Genomic DNA, 20,237 nt, shown 5'->3' with positions numbered 1-20,237 from the left:
TGTTCAAGTATCTCATAGACCTCCGAAATTAAAGTCTAATATTAAATACGCTGACATATGTATGACACACTTTAAAATCTTTCAGGACAGAAGTACAGTATATTGTACTTATCCCTCTTTCTCGTGGCAATCAACTAGTATCATGCAACAATTTATAAAGTCCCAGTCTAGCTCACATTGGGCTATAGGGTCTGAATATTTGATCTATCACCTCTCGACATCTGAGATGCAGTTGGCTTTTTGAAGTCTGATTTGATTTAAGGGAGTGAAGCAGTGTGATTGGTCGGACCGTAGCTCTGCCCTGAGCTGGGACACATAACACTGTGCGCCTGCAGTCAGATAGGAACAGAACTGCCGAGCCCGAAAGAGACAAGAGAGGAGCAGCAACAAGCGGCGATCAGAGCTTAACGGCATCAGAGTGAGCTGAACCACACACACACACACACACACACACGAGGATCTGGGAAAGCTCCTCTCATTATAGAGGCACCTGCAGCCGCTTGGGACAGCGCAGTCCTCAACAGGACAGTCTTGGAACTTTTCGAAAACCAAAAATTCCTCCTTTACTGAAGACCTTCTATTTCCAGTTTTGTGCGGTGTTCTCTTTTTGCTTTATTTTTTTTAAAAAGAGGATGGGCAAATTTCACACGCTGGTGTTTGTGTGTGTCGGGTGGAGCTGTTTAACTGTGGGCTTCTCGGATCTGCTGAAAGATCATTTCCGCGGGCTGAGGAGAATTGCTGGCTTGGGTGAGAATTCGAGGGACTCTGCTTCCTCCCGGAAGGGAAGCCCCATCTCCAAAGGATCAGATCTGCTCCAGGACACGCTGTCGGAGCACATGCTGATGCTTTATGACAAGTACAATAAAGCAGGCTACCAGTTTAAGGATGGCAATACGGTCCGCAGTTACAAAGCTAATTTGGGTAAGTATATAGGGATGGGATGATGTAATGAGGGAAGGGTTGCTTTTCTGGGGACCAGGGTGTGAACCAGTATGACTATGTTTTTTTTAGGAGAACTTCCTTGTGGATGGAGTCCCCGAGCTCTCACCGGTAATTTTTAACCTGGTCTTATTCATTACTCAAGGATTCCAAAAATCAGTCCTAACCTTGGAGTGTACAGAGGAGCCAATGAGTGTACCTTTGCTGTGAAAGTGTGTCAGTATTCACTCGAGAGATGAGTGAGTGTAACAAGGACAGCTTTTGAGACAATTAAATCCAGTCCGGACAATAAGGGTTCCGTTGTCTATTAAGACTGATGAGCATGTTTATGAGGCAGAATTTCAGTATAACGAGTGGTCCTGACTTTAAGTTTATTACTTTCATTGTTCACTCGCTCATCTTTTCTGGAGCCAGATCAAACTGAACTAAAAACAGAAAATGCTGGAAATACTCAGGTCAGGTGGCATCTGTGTAGAGAGAAACAGAGTTAACGTTTCAAGTCGATGACCTTTCGTCAGAACTGATTCGTGTTCCGTAGAAACACTAGTGCACCAATTAAAGTATGTTATCTGGACCTGAACATAGTGTTTCCTGTAATTAACTCCAAAACATTTTTCAATAAAATTGCAGTAATGGTGTCACAAACAGATGTTAATAACCTTCAATAAACTCCATTTTGCATTATTCCCAACGGCCAGTTTACCTGGCAACTCCATAATGGACTAGAAGCGTTACGTCAGCCCAAAGTGTCAAGGAATGTAAACTTAATTACGTTTTTCTAGTTTTCTCTCCTGCTGTCCTAAAGGCAATGACTCATGCTGGGCTATGATTCAGTGGACTGTGACAGCCCTTCAGTACCTCAATCAAATAACTATTCTTAATATGTGAGCAAGCATAGTGAGTGTTGATGGGCTCTTTGACTATGTGACGATCTCCAAAGACCAAAACTGTACCTTTCCAGCGTTCACACCTGCACTTCCTGCAGCAAACGCTGAATAGGAATAAGCAGTAAGATGTCTGGCCGGTTTTTGTCCTCTCGCTCGCCCAGGGATACTGGGGCAAATTGGAGTGTCATCATTGCTTTCTTGACTGATACTAAGCAATTCAACAAAGATCGAAGATGGAAACTGGGACTTTCTTGGTCTGTATGCTCAGTAGCATATCATGTCTAATGTTTATTTACCGAAACTTTGGGAACGCCACTTTAATAACATTCCTTTTTAAAGTTTTGTGTTGGAAAAAAAACAGGGAGTGAGTTTAAGGCCTGGATCAAATTTGAGGGATTCAGTAAAACACTTTCATACTTTGAGATGTCGCCTGAGATGCTTAGTTAAATTGAAATTATGGGATACCTGGGAGAGTTATGGTTATAAGGCTGTAATCTAATCAAAGGTTTCAGATGGAATCATAAACCATGAGGGCAAAGCTCAAGCAGTTTATAAATATTTAAATCTCAAGATTAGATTACAGTTTTGAAGTTATGTCCAGGTGTATTTTTCTTTTTTTTGAAAATTATATACATTGCTTTGCTTGTGAAGGAAGGAGAAGCAGTTCCGTTTTTGGATGATTTCTAACAGTGGTGTTGGCAAACATGCAGAATGCCTATCTTCAGTGCCCTCATCCTCTAGCTTGTTCCCCAACAGGTGATGTTGAAAAAAGGGTATTAACTGGTCTTTTTGCTTTTTAGTGTACTTAAGCAGAGTCTAGCATACTTAGTAAATACTCTTGCAACTTAAATTATATTATTCTATATTGGCTATAAATTGTATTAAATTCATTGTAAGAGCTTATTGATTCTGTTGGAACTTTGGGACCAAAGCTGCATACAAGACAGGAACATAGAAATATGCAGGGCCAGAAAATATCATTACAGTCCACCTGGCTGACCACAAAGACTAAAGACCCCTCAAACTATTCTGTAGCGTGTCCAAGATCCTGCCAGATTGGCCCTATAATGGGTTGACTCTTACTGACACTGTACAACTATTCAACCCAAAGACTGAATAATCAACATTTACACAACTTTTAGTTTGTACAGCAGATTGTCATTAAGTGTAGTTTCCCCCTACAGTGAATCTATCCCATAACACTGACTTTTAAGGTATATTTACACTACAACTTTAAAGTTGCCACAAAGCAGTTCCTGTTCTCTGTGGGCCATGTAAAATGGAGGGAAAATCAGAGAACAATTCAACTGATGTTAATTCTGCATAAATCCACCTCAGTGGACACCTGAGAACAGGTTACCTATGTACCTTCATAGTCAAGAGCTAGTACTTGATGACCTAAAGAGACGGAGAGAGAACAAAACTTTAAACAGTGCCCTTTATTTTCTTTTTGTTCTGTCACTCTCATGTTCACATAAATGGGTGGGCCACCAGTGACCCATGGCCCATACATCGAATGCAACAATAGCCAATGCCTAGTACAAAGTAGCGTGTAATCCTTTAGTCAATACACTCCTTTACTGCCTACCACATGCGGCTGCTGTTTTCAGTCAAGTATTTAGTTAATGACATTTTCTTGCAGTCCTTTGAAATGATTCTTTTTTCTTTTCAAGGCATCACACTGTAAGGATTTTAAATGATCAGAAATGTAAATGTTCAGACAACAATAAAAAAAACTGTAATTGTGTTTAAGTGTTACCTCTCCTCCAAAGAAACAAGGTGCATACACAAATTTGACTATTTCAACCAGTTTTCATTTTAACATGTTATTATTTAATTGTAATTAAAGAGTATGAACAAAAATAGTCCATATAGATCTGGATATTGTCAAGATAATATGCAACATTGATATAATTCTCAGTTTCAGCTTTCAAGAAAAAAAGATCCTCAGGTTCTTCTCATGAGTGTTGAATCTATTGTCTTTTATGGAAGATAATTACAGAGAGCTGCATCATACAGATACCTTTGCATTAATGATGCCATAACACAATAAATCATATTCTGCATCATTTGACCATCTTATCTTTAGTCTTTATCTCGCTTCAACTGCAACCAACCCTTCAAAGTGAGCTTTATCTCAGTGTAATCAAATGGTTATTTAAAGTAGTACAACCTTTTGTTATCCAATTTACACCAAACTATGTGCAACTGCCTTTTTTGTGTATGGGAAATAAGTGATGACACACATTTCTCACGACCTGGCATATCCTGTACTAATACATTATGTGTCATTTTTGAATGCCCTTCTTACTCACTTTGCATCTAATCTACAAAATTTGAAATGTTCAGAAGTTGGGTTTTCCCACCATTTTTCCAGGCTTTACATCTCTGATCAGAACACTGCTAAAGTCATTTGTAGTGTATTGTACTTTTGAGAAGGTTAAATTATATGTAATGGGGAAAGAGCTCCCCCTGTCATCAGTGCTGGTCTGTCTGTAAATCAGCCAGTTTCACACAATCTTTATCTTAAAATCTAATGCAGCCCTGTTGTATTCCCACTGGTCAGAGTAGACAGAAAATTGTCTATAACCAGACCAGGATGTAGGAGGAATGCCTGTGCATAATCATAAAGGAACCAGGAGAGAGAATTAGGACTCACATACAACAAGAATTTGCATAAATCAGAGTTGCATACCAATGGGCTTCACTGTACTTGGGTGTAACTATGTTTATACTTCACACATTGCCTGAGAGCTATGGAGATGATCAAATTATAAAAACCTAACTGAGTTAAATTATGTATCATAAATTTAAAATGTAACGGATAATAAACAGTCTGCAGTGAACTACAAGTCAGTAATACAATAAATCAGATCCAATTATGTCATAACTTTGCGAGCAAAACGCAAACAGAACCTTAAGGTTAAGTTAACAATCACTGCCAGACATTTATCATTCTGTATCTAACAGGCAGAAGTGAGGATTTACTTTTCTTACTCTTATACGACAAATACGATAGAGGTGGCATGAAAGTGGTAGCGACATAGTACTGAAAGGTATATATGCGGTTGACTCTTAATGCTCTCAGGGAAACTAGGAATGGGCAATAAATACTGCATTGCCAGTGTTGCCCATATCTCAAGAACAATATATATAATGCTTGAAAAAGAGAAATATTAAAGGATATGGGAAGTAAGGAGAGTGAGGTTAGACTAAGTGAGAGAATAACAGAGAAAAATGCTGGCACAGATTTAATGTGTTGAAATTAATGTTGAATGGCCTATAGTTTCTGTGCTATGATTCTGTGATTTAATGTGACTTTTACTGTAATATTAAATAGTTGTCAGTAATCTACAAATTTGCGATTAGAGCAGCATTACCAAAGTAGCTAACACTTAAGCCAGACTTCTACCCCTGTGCCAGGAAAACAAGAACAACTTCAGCTGCATTTCAATATTCCATATCAATCACAAGTTTGCACAGAAGTTTTACATACTGCTTCTGTTTGTGCAACTTTCTCCTAGACAGTGTCATCACCCAGAACTCTGTCTTGTAGGCAGAAGTTCAAACATAGTGTCAACTATCACTTGTTGAACTATGATTGCTTAAGTATACATTATGCCATGAGATATCTCTGACTTGACTGTTGGTAGCCCACTATAAATTTTTCAAGCCTTTCTGTGCTATCAGAAAAAAAAACAAGGCTCAATTTTTTTTGATACATGTTGCCTTCAGTTGCACCCTGTTGTCAGGCCTCTCTACACCAGGAAATAAATTACACAATGTACATTATACATACAACTTTCCTGGTGTGGAGCCTCGTTAGACAGAGACATGAGTTGCAGAATCTGTCCTATAATGATCTATCTCTAACCTATGCTTCTGTCTAGTGAGGCTCCACACCAGGAGTGCAGCTCGCAAAATTATACCTCATATGCCATGACCAGCAATGAGATATTGTAAGCAAATCTTGTTGTCAGCTGTGGTATATTCTCTGTAGCTTAAATTGAAGGAGCATAGCCTGTAGCCTTCATGATAAAATGTTTGGCAAAACCTTTTTTCATTTGGGAAAGGAGATGAGCTAGAAAAGGAGTTTTAGATGTTTTCCCTATTTTAAAGAACATTGAAACAAATACGATTGAACTTTGGGGCTATAAGGTTAACTATTTTCCCATGGATTTACAAAAATGATCTCAAGTATGTTGTAGCACAGTGCTAATCTCTTTTGTACCAACAGCTTCTATGACATTAGATGGTAAATAGATCAATAGTTTATTGCTATTAGTCCATTAAATTAAGTTTAATTCATGCATAGATTTTATCATTGTGAATGGATGGTGCATATATGCACACATAGTAATCCATCAGATACTTGAACCCAAATATCTGCATATTTTTTGGCATAACTACATTGTATTTGGGGCAGACGGGATTGAAATTGGGACAGAACCTGGATCTCTGCCCCATTTTGCATCCATCAGAGTTTATACCAGAATTGGGGGTGTGGGCGTGGGCCCATCCACTTCCGTGTGAATGTCAGTAAAAGAGGTGGGACTATAGGAATGATGTCATTTGCCCAAATTCCCATAAATCCCACCTCAGTTGTCCTCAATGCAATGAACATCTGTTTATGTACCTGCCAAGACCCGATTCTGGTGTAAGTGGGGCCCATGACTACTTACAAATAGCTCTTAGCCCTAGGAGATGGAAACGAAACGTTCCTGGCTACAATGTATTCAGGAGGAATAGGGAAGGAAAAAGGAAAGGGGTGGTGGCAGCATTGATTAAGGATAATATTACAGTTCTACAGAGGGACGATATATTACAGGGTTCAAAGACTGAATCTATTTGGTTGGAGTTAAGGAACAGAAAAGAAGCTGTTATGTTGCTAGGTATTCACTATAGACCCCCAAATAGTTAGAAGGAGGTGGAGGAGCAAATCTCTAAGCAAATTTCAGAGAAATGTAAAAATAATAGAGCAGTAATAGTTGGGGACTTCAATTACCCTTATATAAACAGGGAAAAACCAATGTAAAGTCAAGGAAAGTGAAGAATTCCTAAAATGTGTACAGGATAACTTTTTTAATCAGTATGTTTCTAGCCCAACGAGGAAGGAGGCAGTGCTGGATCTAGTTCCAGGGAATGAAGTAGGGCAAGTGGAGTGTGTTTCAGTGGGAGAATATCTGGGTAAGAGTGATCATAATAGAATTAGCCTTAAAGTATTTGTGGAAAGCAACAACGAAAAATCAAAGTTGACAATATCCAACTGGAAGAGAGCCAATTTCAGTGATTTGAGAGGGGACCTAGTACAGGTGGACTGGAAACAAAGATTGGCCTTCAAAGCGGAGATAGTTCGCGTACAAACAATACATATTCCCATAAGGAAGAAAGGTAGGGCATCCAAAGCTAGAGCTCCCTGGATGACAAAGGAAATGGAGGTTAAAATAAAACAGAAAAAAGAGGTTTATGACAAATGTCAGTTTCAGAATACAGTAGAAATCCAGGCAGAATACAGAGAGTGCAGGGGGAAATTAAAAAAGGATATAAGAAGGGCAAAGAGAAAATTTGAGAAGAGATTAGCAGGTAACATAAAAGGGAACCCAAATATCTTTTATAAACATATAAAAAGTAAAAGGATAGTTAAAGGAATGATGGGGCTGATTAGGGGCAAAGGAGGAAATCTTCTTGTGCAGGCTGAGGGCATGCTTGAGGTACTGAATGAGTACTTTGCATCAATCTTCAAAAAAGAAGAGGGTGAAGTTAATGTCACAATAGAGGAGGAGGGAGTAGAGATATTAGTTGGGATAAAAATGGATAGAATGGAGGTGCTAAATAGGTTGGCATCACTCAAAGTTAACAAGTCACCTGGTCCAGATGGGATATATCCTAGGTTGATGAGGGATATAGGTTGAAGGGTGGAGGTAGCAGAAGCCCTTACCACAATCTTTCAATCCTTGGATATGGGAGTGCTGCCAGAGGAATGAAGGATTGCAAATGTTACATCCCTGTTCAAAAAAGGGGAGAGGGATAAACCTGGTAACTACAGGCCAGCCAGTATAACGTCAGTGGTGGGAAAACTACTAGAGACCATTGTCAAGGACAAAATTAATTCTCACTTGGAGAAACATGGGTTAATAAGGGACAACCAGCATGGATTTGTTAAAGGCAAATCATGTCTGACAAACCTGATTGAGTTAGTTGATGAATTAACAGAGAGGGTTAATGAAGATAGTGCAGTAGTTGGTGTGTATATGGACTTTCAAAAGGCAATTGATAAAGTACCACAAAACAGACTTATTCGGAAAATAGAAGCACATTGTATTAAAGGGAGAGTGGTAATGTGGGTATGTCATTGGCTAAGGGATAGGAGGCAGAGTAGTGGTGAACAAACTGGAGAGAAGTTTGCAGTGGGGTCTCCCAGGGGTCGGTATTAGGACCATTGATTTTCTTGTTACATATAAATGACCTGGATTTGGGTATAAGGAGTACAATTTCTAAGTTTGTGGATGATACAAAACTTGGCAACATAGTAAATAGTGAGGAGGTTAGTAGCAGACTTCAGGAGGACATAGATAGGTTGATGAAATGGGCAGACACAAGGCAGATGCAATTTAATAAGTGTGAAGTGATGCATTTTGGGAAGAACAACATGGAGAGGCAGTATAATCTAAATGGTACTATTTTGAGGCGGGGGGGGTGCAAGAGCAGAGTGACCTGGGGATACATATTCACAAATTTTTGAAGGTGGCAGGACACGTTGATAAGGTGGTTAAGAAAGCATATGGGATACTTGGCTTTGAAAATAGGGGCATTGAATACAAAAACAGGGAAGTCATGCTAAACCTTTACAAATCACTGGTTAGGCCTCAGATGGAGTATTGTGTACAATTCTGGGCACCGCACTTTAGGATGGATGTCAAGGCCTTGGAGAGGGTACAGAGGAGATTTACTAGGATGAGGCTCGTCAGTTATGTGGAGCGATTGGAGAAGCTGAGATTGTTCTCCTTAGAGCAGAGAAGGTTAAAGGGAGACCTAATAGAGATACTCAAAATTATGAGGGGTTTTGAAAGAGCATGTAGGGAGAAATAGTTTCCTCTGACAAATGGGTCGGTAACCAGAGGTCATAGATTTAAAATAATTGGCAAAGAACTAGAGAAGAAATGAGGAGAAATGTTTTCACACAGAGGGTTGTTAAGATCTGGATCGCACTACCTGAAAGAGTGGCGGAAGCAGATTCCGTAGGAACTTTCAAAAGGCAATTGGACATGTACTTGAAGAGGACTATGCAGGTTTATGGGGAAAAAGCTGGGGTGTGGGACTAAATTGTACAGCTCTTTCAAAGAGCCAGCAAAAGCACGACGGGCTGAATGGTCTCCTTCTGTGCTGAAAGATTCTATGATTCTATGAGTTAGGGAAGCCAGCTTATATGGAAACGGGTTACTTTGTTTAATATTCCTGAAGTTTTAAGTTGGCATAGCTGGCTTTTTAATGACATGGCAAAGCTCTACAGTCAGTCTCCTCCCCCTTCTGATGGGCACCACAGCTCCGCCACAAATGGTGAAGGCGAAGCCCAATTTATGCAAATGCCTCGGACCCCAGGAAGTAGGACAGGATCACTGGGACAACAACTCCAGTGGCTGGAATTCTCGCTTGTTATGGCGGCAGCTGGGGACACGCAAATTTTCAGGGCCCTTAGGTTACGTTGAAGAATTTATGAAAACATTTTGGCCCGGAAACTCTTTAGAGGGCTCCTGATCTTCTTCTCTAACTCTGTCAGAAAACTGGCAGAACCCTCGCCAAAAAAACTTAAACCTGTTGCATGGGCCACTGCCATTTTTTTGGTGGGTGGGCTAGGGCGGTTCCACCTGTCTCCTGTTAAAGTTACAGCAGGAATCCAGAAGAAACCTCCCCCCTACCCCCCAAAGAATTTCAGGGCCAATTGTCTTAATGAACCCAAAACGGTTGTTTATTCAGGCTGAGAAAATGTAAGGAAGTTAGAAGTAGTTGAACACAAAGCAAACACAATGTCACGTCCTCACACCACATACCACCACCCCATTCCATGGGCAAAAAGAGACAAATGAAAAAGTGAATGCACCAATACCACGTGAAAAGCAGCAAAGTTTAATTATAAATGATTCTGAGAATTGATTTTATTGAAAAAATGCATTTTACAGCATTCCCTCATGAACTTTATAGTATTCTTTTAAGAAAGACAAGTTGCCTGTTTCAAAAATCTTTTTGTTTATCTTTTTAAAATGTTTTGATATATTTCTCTGTTTAAGCAACTTGCAACTTTATTACAGGACAAATAAATCTGTAATTTAGTTAATTATTGTTGGTAACTGGTAAACCCGATTGAATTTGAATTCAAGTCATTGTTAACAGCTCGACAGCACCACCTTGTGTGAAGAGAGGGAAAAGAAGTAGCTTTTCAGTTGCAAAAGCTTCCTCAGTTAGATGTGTACAGCACTTCATCACTTCTCTCAGAAATATCTCATGGTACTTGATATACAATGGATCACTTCAATGTGCAGTGACTGTTATTATGTGGGCAAACATTGCAACCATTTTGCTCACAGCAGGATTCCACAAACAGAAATGTTAGTTAATCCATTTTTGACCAGGTTGGTTGAAAGAAGAATAGGCCAAGTGAACTTCCTGTTCTGGTATAAATAGTGTCATGGGGTCTTTAACATCCACCTGAACCACCAAACAGAGGGAGCCTCAGTTTAACATTTTATCTGAAGTATGTCACCCCCTCTGTACTATACTTGAGCGCCAGCCTAGATTATATGCTGGAGTCCTGGGGGTAAAAATTGGTATGCGTTGTGCCCATTGTCCAGGTGCACAGTGGGCGCAATGCTGACAAATTTAGCAATGGGAGGGCCCATGACCAATCTGCGTGGACGTTTGGGCCACTGCTATATTCTTCAGGCCCATTTTTTAGGTGGCCACCTAAAACAGGCATGTGTTGATGAAGGGCCTAATGCCTGTTTAAGGACTCTTCTGTGAAACTGGTCTCCAATGAGTGAAGCAGGAGCTGGGCCTGCTCATGATTCTTCAGTAGCCACTGCAGCCTGAGCAGCGGTCACCACCAGCAGGTAAGTTTATTTTGGGAAAAATATTTTTAAAAACGTTTTTGTGGAGCCAGGTGGATCAGGAGTGGTCCCCCGACTCCACAGTGTCCCGATCGTCCTCTCCCATTATCACTGCACCAACCCCCCCGCCCCCCCCACCCCACCCCGGGATATACCTTTATGCTGTTTTGCTGGTGAGGCAAGGGGGCCGACATTCATCTTGTTCAAATGGGCAAGCTGCCTGTGGAAGAGCAGCAGGCATTGGCAGCTCGCCCAAATAATATTAATGAGCCCCAACGTCCAGTTTCGGGCTGACCTCGGGCCTCCTGATTTGGGTGTGCATTGCGGCTGCATCGCCGATTAATTTTTACCCCCTGGAGTGGGACTTTAACCTTCAACATTCTGACTCAGAGGTAAGAGTGCTACTGGCTATAAAGACGTTAATTTAATGGAAAAGATATGGGTTCCGTTGATGACAAAATCTTGGTTATAGCGTACGACCTCGCTGCATGTTCAGTACTGCTGACAATTTTACGGTGCCAAAATCAGACGTTGGTCTTGTTTGGAACCCTGATCACCCGTATGCAGCGAGTATCCATCGATCTCCAGATGTGCAACTTTGGGAAAATCCAACATTTTAAAAATGAAAAATATTATGATTTCATTTTATTTTTAGAATTTGAATTAATAATGCTTAATCATAATGCCAAATAAAACCGATTTTAATCTTCACCTTCCAATAGATTGGCTGTCCACCAAGATCCTTGGATGATCTCAACCTAGAAACAGGAGCCCAGGACCTTAATATGAAGGAGGCAGTTAACTGTTTGATTCATAAATTATGTAATGCTGCAATATTATTGTGTGCATGCTTTGACACTACTGGATATTTGATCTTTTATTGTTTTGTTATTATTATAGGGTGGATTGGAGATAAGCAGCTGCACATTTTTAATCTGACCTCTCTGACAAAATCTGAAGACATTTTATCTGCCACGTTGCATTATTATATAGCCGATCTTGTAAACAACAGCAGTATTTGCCCCTACACAAAGGGCTGCATTCGTCGTTTACACAGAAAACAAGTCAACATTGATCTTTCAATCTGGGTTTTTGCCACTGCTGACAATAATACCAGAATTCTGGGTCAATATGTGATAAATACATCCACTTTTTATCGAGACTTTCTCTCTTGGCAGTGGAAAGACATCACACGAGTGGTTAACAACGCAAAGTCAAATGATGACCTTTTGATTGGAATTGAGATCATGTCGTCTGGTCCAACCTTCTGGAAACAGTTGCTTTCAAACCGTTCACCCTATATCTTGGTGTATGCGAATGATTCTGCAATTTCTGAACTGGACACTGTGGTGAGCACCCTTCAAAAACGCCGGGGATCATTTGTCACCAAAATGCAGAGTTTTGGAATCACTGCCGCAAACAGGACATTTGCAATGAGAAAGAAACGGTCCACTAACCTACTCATGCCCTTGCACAACAATGAATTACCTGGTGCAGAGTATCAGTACAATGAAGCTGATGCATGGGAGGCAAGGAGGCCTTACAAAAAGCTGCATCCTCGGCCAGCAGACAGGCAGAGGAAGACAAAGCAGAGGAAGGGCAACAGACAGAAATCACAGACTCTTCAGTTTGATGAGCAAACATTGAGGAAGGCAAGACGGAGACAGTGGAATGAGCCCAGAAACTGTGCCCGTCGTTACCTGAAAGTGGATTTTGCAGACATTGGATGGAGTGAGTGGATAATCTCCCCCAAGTCTTTTGATGCCTACTATTGTGCAGGTGCATGCCAGTTCCCAATGCTAAAGGTAGGTGTTCGTTTTTCATGTTGTAAGTTATTTTTCTCTTTCTTGACATCCCTATGCCATGTGAACTTGGCAGGCTGCTTACTCCCCAGCATATACCAATGCCACTTTGTCGCCAGCTAATAAGAGATACACCAGATTGATCTTAACTTACCTGTACAGATGAGGAAGACCATTCAATCCTTCTAGCTCATCCTTCTATAGAAATCCCATTGTAACATCTAACTGACTCCAGAATGTTTGCCTCCACTATCCTAATTAGAAGAGCATTCCAATATTAGTCAATCTGCAGGACAGAGTGCTTCCTGGTATCCAGACTATTTATAAGGCTGAGGAGTCCTGTGGATGCTGAGTCGTTGAGTATATTCAAGGCTGAGATAGATACATTTTTGGACTCTAGGGAAATCAAGGGATATGGGGATCGGGCAGGAAAGTGGAGTTGAGGTTGAAAATCAGCCATGATCTGATTGAATGTCGGAGCAGGCTCGAGAAGCCGTATGGCCTACTCCTACTCCTATTGCTTATGTTCTTATGTTCTCATGTCTGAGTTTTTCTAACCTTTCCTTATAACTCAGTCCTGCTTCATCCATGTAAAGAATGCCTCAGTTTTGCTTATTGCTGTAAGTGGCTTTACTGAGACTAAGAACTCAAGCTTGTGGGGATTCACAAACATACTCTACAGTAAAGCATTGCATTAATACATCATTGTGCTTCACTGAACCATATTTTTCCTTGTTATATTTTTTAAAGATTACAATTAATCAAGCTGAATTCCAGCCATTATACATAATACTTTGTTTAAAGAAGAAAAAAAAAGTCATATCTGGCTAGGCATTTAATAACCTCAAATAATACACATCTGGCTGACTTGAAGAAATGGATCATCGTTAACATAGGCTGTGAACTGTTCAACAAAGTTTAAAGTAATCTTGGGTTTGCTAGGCATTAAACTCATGTGAAGAACAATATAGCACCAAGGCCAGGAATTTCCTCAAAGCTGCTCCAGCTCCGCTGCCATTACTTCGCCGGAAGTGCGGCATAAACCCTGTTTACACACGTAGGTGAGATTTATGTTGCATTCCTGGCGAAGTTACAATGTTGGAGTGGGAGCAACTCTGAGAGTGTTTCAGTATATTTTATGAAAATTTAAAATAAATTAAAATCTCACTGATATAACAAACAAATTAGTAATTTTGTTGAAAATTATTATTAGCTCAGAAAGCCTCATTGTTGTTCTGTTTATTTAATAGAGCAGCATAATTTCCTCCCATTAATACAAATAGACCAGATTTAAAGGCTTTGTCCAGATTTCAAGTAATTGCATCCTAATATAATTTCAGTTTTTAAACAATACAGTCGGAGATGTTACTGTACAAATGTTTGAAACATTTCTATCAAATTCGTCTCTCTGCCATTTTAATGAAGACATTAACCTATTTATTTTAAACAGGTTAATGTCTCAGTTAAAGTAGCAGAGGGAGAATTTGAAAGAGGCACATTAAGCAGTCGTAAGATAATAGTCAACATTAAGCCGTGCATATTTTCCTTAAATTGAGTTTGTAAATGTTGAAAAGTTGTGCAAAATGTTCTACAGTATAAATTATACCATACAATAAATTCAAGAAGTCTTTTTTTATACATTTATATTGTAAAGCCTGTTAACTTCTGGGGCGAGGGCTTTGTCTCCACACACCTGAACCCTGAGCCTGCAACAAGATTTTGTTCATAGGAACATGGAAACAGGAGTAGGCCATTCAGCCCCTTGAGCTTGTTCCGCTGTTCAATTAGATCATGGCTGATCTGCGCCTTAACTCCATTTACCCGGCAAAGTGTTGGGAATTAAGGAGCTGCTACATAATGTTTATTTTATTCACATGACATTCCTAGATGTCATCTGTAAGAAAGATGGAAGTATACAACAATGTTCGAAAGCGTTTCTGTAAAATGATTTTTTTCCCTCTTTTTTTAGTCATTAAGACCTTCAAATCATGCCACGATTCAGAGTATAGTGAGAGCAGTGGGCGTTGTTCCAGGGATTCCAGAGCCATGCTGTGTGCCTGAGAAAATGTCATCATTAAGCATCCTATTTGTCGACGAAAACAAAAATATTGTCCTGAAGGTCTACCCAAACATGACAGTTGAGTCATGTGCCTGCAGATAACTCCGTGGGAGCGTGCGCATTGATTCTGGGTTTGCACTGCTGACATATTTGTTTGGTTTTCTTTTTCATTGTGAAAGACAAAAAGAAGTCTTCCAACAAACGAAAACTGAATGGTGTCTTTAGATGAAAGGAACTGAAAGATAATTTATCGTTTTCTTTACAAACCCATTCACCTGCGTTAAAAACGCAGCTTTCTGAAGCAGCAACAAATGGAGGTAGCAGAGCCTCTTTGTCCAGAATTCAGGATTCTGAGACAGAGCTGCATTTATTGTAGATTTCTTTTAAGTTCTTAAAGACTGATTGATACAAATTGCCATTGCACTTCAACAGATATTGTGTTTCATGGCTGTTATATGGCTTATTCCACCCCTGTCCCAGCCCAACAATCACAGAATGTGATGAGCATTTTATTTTATCCTTTGTACTTTATTGCAGTACTATTTTAAATAATTAAGTAATTTGAAATTTAAAGCAGCTATGTGAATCAATGCAAATGTATTATTAGACAAAAAAATCCATTTATTTGCTAAAATACATTGGTACAACAGTTCATATGTTCAGTGCACAATGCTTTATTTAATATTAATCGGCAAGATTTTTAATGCAAAACGTTTGTGAAGATGTGTGATATAATGCATTTACTTCAAACAGAGAAGGAAATCCAGTACTCAGGGGGCTACAGGATGTTTGCTGGAGCTGCTAAATAGAGGTCAGATATAGCTACAACAAACCAGGGAACTCCAGTATTTACCAGAGTTGCATTGATTCAGAAGTATTCATTCCAGTTACAAATGGCCAAATGAGACAACTCTGCCAGGACTGATGCCAGCGGATCTTTGTTAGTTCCAGGAACCAAATTGGGCATAACAAAATTTGTGGTCAGTTAGTAAAATGCAAACAGTGATGCCACACTTCTCTTGCCTCCTGAATTGACCCACTTAATACAAAGTCAAAAAACAATGAAGGAGAGTATGTTAGACCACCACATCTACAAGAATTACCCTCTGTACTCATTGCTGTCAAAGTACTGGTCTACTCATAACAAAGTACTTTGCAGTAAAGTAGTAAATGTAATTGGCTCCAAGTTAATCAATTAATTGCTATTCAAGTCAAAATTGGTACACGTTTAGCGATTGGTACACGATTGATGATCACCAATTTAGGTTCTGGTGATCTCTATTGATCATCATAACCTAGAACTTTTGTATTGTTTTAACCAATCATTTATTTACAAACAAATAAAAATTAAGCCCTTATTCAGACTAAACAGACTGGAGTAGGCGCAAAAAGACTTCACATCAAAATAAGACCTTCATTAATTATGCTTAATATATGCTGCTTTATTTGAGTAATATACTTCTAGATGTAAAAGAATTCATGAATATGTCATACCTATATACTTTTAAAGAATAAAAAATGTTTATTTCTTTATTAAGATGAGGTTGAAGATTGTGGAGAGTGAAATGTGGTTTTAATATATGGTGCAATTACTAAACGATTTTACATCAGGTATGATGCAGGTGAGCAGTGATGTCGGTATCTGCAGGTTACCCCAGTAATGGCACACAGTCGTACCTTCCAAAAAGCACCACCTACATCACCAGGTTGCATTTCCATTCTCCATATGTAAAAACTTTAAGTCCCTAAAATGGGCAGTGTGTATTTTTCATTGCAAACTTTACAATCCTCAGTGATACATAACTTCCATCACCTTTTGTTTTATTTTCACTGAGTTTGATTCAAACTTGGACTTCAACTTTGTCTTAAACCACTGTCTTATATCATTTATTTCTTTAAGTGTAAAAATAAATTTAAGTGATAATGAACTCAAAGGTGTATTAGGATTTGATGAAACTTATTGCATTCCACTTGTCAGTCTAAATCTAGAAATATTTGACGGAGGAAGTAAATAATCTTAGTTCAGGCCTTGTTTGGAGCTAAGAAAAATGGGCTGAAACTCCAAACATGACTGAGGTCTCTGCGGGCTTGGGAGGTCTGGCCAAATCCTTTATCTGGACCTGGAACCAAGTGGAATTAAAGTTGTTAAAATTGACCCTTGAGGATAGTGCCTTACAGCGTTAATATTTTAATAAGTATGCATATAGTCCAAAAGAGGTATCCTCTTACTCTCTTAGATAATGTATCACCTTCAATATTATTTCTATGCTAACCATGCATATTGTCTGTTAGGTGGGTTTACCCTCACATTGATCCCAAAGATGAGTCGCAGATCCACAGTGTCAACTGTTTTCACCACTTTATTTTATAGCAGTAAAAAACTTTATTTCTTTATATAAGTATGCAATAATCAGACATTTTTGTAGAGGAAAAATATTTTATAGTCATTTAAGAAAAAGTAATCACCCATGTAATTTTTCAATAATTTTTTTAATTCAAGTATATTTTTACTATTTAAGTAGGTACGTATGTGAATGCATTGAGTAATTTTAATACAGGTTTTGTATATAGTTCTGTCTTAGAGTTGCTACAAATGTAGACATGTTTATTAAATTGCCAAAATCAATTGCCAATTAAAAAACAAGTTAATTGAATGAATGTTTCCCATTTTCTCCCCCATCAGATTTGGCTAGTTTATATTACATTAAACTAACATGAATCAAATTGCATGCTTCTTTCTTATAAAAATGTTTTTTTAATATATATATTATTACATGGGCATCTGTGAAGCAGTTTGTCTGTGTATTATTCTGTTTTTTTTCAAAGCTTATGCAAATTTGCCATCTTAAAAAAGTAACTCAATTTTAAATAGTATAATTCTTCATTATTAAAAAGTTACAAAAATAATAAAGTTTCCATTGTTAACTTTGACTATAAAACAACAATATTTAAGGATGGATGAAATTATATGGCTTTGTATTGTTTAAGTGTATTTGTATGTGTATCAACATATATCGCAATATATTTTCCATTTCTCTGTGTTTTGGTTAGTGTGTTACTTTGTACTTGGCTACAGCAGATTTAAAAAAATCAAAATTTAATTAATTTGTAAAGAATTTCCTGTAAACATTTAGTTGATATGTAATATTGTACAATATGTTTTAAAATAGTACATATTTGTATATGGAAAGAAACCCTGTTGAAAAGCTTTTTTTTTAATTTATTTTATGTTTGGTTGCAGTTTTTTTTCCCTTTTTTTTGCACAGTTTCAACATTTGGTTGCAGTAATGTTTATTAAAGACTGTCAGAGGGTAATAATATGAGCTTCAGTATCCTGAACACTACAAAGCATCTGAAATGAAACTGTGAAGGGCACTTGTCACTACTGATGTCTGAGCTTTCTTGTTTAATAGTGTTTTATTGCATTAATGGCAACCTTCCTCACAATCTTTGAAAATGAATAAATTTAGTTATGTAACTAACAAAATCACCATTATTTCCTTGCTATGTTTTATCAGAACTAAACCCAATCACCTCATGTATGATTTACAAAGCTTGCTTGTTTTCTCTCTCACTATTCTTCTGTCTGTTAGAGCTATATTGCTGTTTCCGCACAGCAGTTCTTATACCCTGTTCACTCTAATTTATTTCTCTAATGGCTCTGAAAGGTAATTTTCCTTCTCCAATTTTCCCCTCTCCTGAAGGCACTGACTCACACTGGGCTACAGTGCCATGGTCACTTGACAGTGAGTGTCAGCAGGATAGTATTACAGTCAAGTTCGATCCAACCCAATATCCACATGCACATATTTTCTAACAGAGATCACTGGATATCAAGAGCAGGAATCTTAGTTGAGTCACCCCTTTCTTCATCCTAGACTCAGGACACTGAACAGTAGTCCCTCACCACCTGGCTAAGATCAACAAACTCGGTACAGATCAGGGATTAAACTTGAACCTTCTTGATATGTATGACTCAGTTCTATACTGGGTGATGCATTTATCCAACTGTGCCTTCAGGTTAGCCATTCAAGCCTTTTCTTTAAATCTCTAACATTATTATGAACTGATCAAAACCTGAATTAGAATGTTTATCCTGTTCTTGTACTTTTGGCTGATGAAGTATTTGGAAAGCTAGGTTGTTCCGAATATAGAGTAGGGTATTTCTAATATTATTATAAAATATGTTGATTATACCAAATTATGTCACCAGGTGACTTGTGTTGGGGGGGATTGATAGCGCTGAATGGGATGTGGTCAATTTAAATCGATGAGATAAAGAATACAGAGAAGTTTTAATGTGGATAAACGTAAAGTCTTCCACATTGATAGACAAACATGTTCACAATGCGAGACTGTCCAAGGTAAATGGAAAAATATTTGGCTATGTGATTATTGAGTATTCATTCCAATCAATGTAGAGCTACTGGCAAAAGATTAATCAAAGGTTAAGCACATTTCATTACAAGTCAAAACAAGTAATTTTAATTCTGCATTATTACTTGGTAAGGTGGCACTTGGAATGTTGTGTACAATTTGAACGCACCCTGACTTCAAAAGGACATTGCTACATTGGAGAGTGTACAGATATGATTGATAAAAATTATTCCAAGAACTAGGGCTCAGAAACTAAACTTGCTTTCATTGGAGAACAGGTGATTGAGTGAAAGCGTGATCTACGTCTTTAAGATGCTGACAAGCATGATTAATACAGATAAAAGCAGAGGAGTTAACTTCAGCCGTCAGCATAGAACTGGAGAACACAGTACAAAATTAACAAACTTGATTAACATTCCTGCAGAACTTCACTAATCTTTGCCCCCAACCAGAAGCTTTTCAATTTGTCATCACTTTCTATTTTCTATTGTTAAGACAGATATTAATTCATTTGCCAATTTGCCAAGAGACTTGATTTTCTTTCCATGCCTCATATTTGGACCTGTAACAAAACTTCTTGAAAACCCAAGTAGATTGTACCCATTGGATTCCCTTCACGAACCAGTTAGTTACCTTCTTAAAGAATCCTAGTAGATTTGTGAGACATAACCTGCTAATTTCTAAATCCAAACTGACTACTCCTTATGGCTTCTATGCTCTTTGGATTAGGTGGCAGAGAAGCCAGCAGTTGCTGCTGAAGCTCTATACATCCAACTGGTGGATAGCACAGTTCAGTGTGGTATGGTTTGTGTTCATGCTTTGGCCAGGAGGATAGAGGCAACATACATATTTTATGTTGATTAGTGTTGCTCATCATGCTAATCAGCAGGAGTTTATTTGCTTGTCAGCTGTCCAATAACCAACCAGCAAGTTATCCTCTTTGGGATGGGGGGAATTAAGAGGTCTTTTTTGGAAGGGGTTTGAGTTGGCTCTAAGGTAACATGCCTGGTGATGGAACATTGGATCTGACTCTGTGACAAACTCAGCCAGACAAGCCTGCAGTACTTCAGGA

General features: G+C 38.6%; 1 protein-coding gene across 1 annotated transcript; it reads left to right on the top strand.

The window, feature by feature from the left end:
- The first annotated feature begins 366 nt into the window (after positions 1-366).
- Positions 367-18,278, top strand: bmp3 (bone morphogenetic protein 3). The gene is made up of 3 exons (XM_067990627.1): positions 367-921; positions 11,828-12,732; positions 14,699-18,278. The coding sequence occupies exons 1-3, from the start codon at positions 633-635 to the stop codon at positions 14,888-14,890; spliced, it is 1,386 nt and encodes a 461-aa protein (XP_067846728.1). The 5' UTR covers positions 367-632; the 3' UTR covers positions 14,891-18,278.
- The last annotated feature ends 1,959 nt before the right edge of the window (positions 18,279-20,237 follow it).

This window comes from Heptranchias perlo, chromosome 1 (genome assembly GCF_035084215.1).
Source record: "Heptranchias perlo isolate sHepPer1 chromosome 1, sHepPer1.hap1, whole genome shotgun sequence".
NCBI lineage: Eukaryota > Metazoa > Chordata > Chondrichthyes > Hexanchiformes > Hexanchidae > Heptranchias > Heptranchias perlo.
The sequence above is the reverse complement of the archived record's forward strand: the minus strand, read 5'-3'. Positions and strand labels throughout refer to the sequence as shown.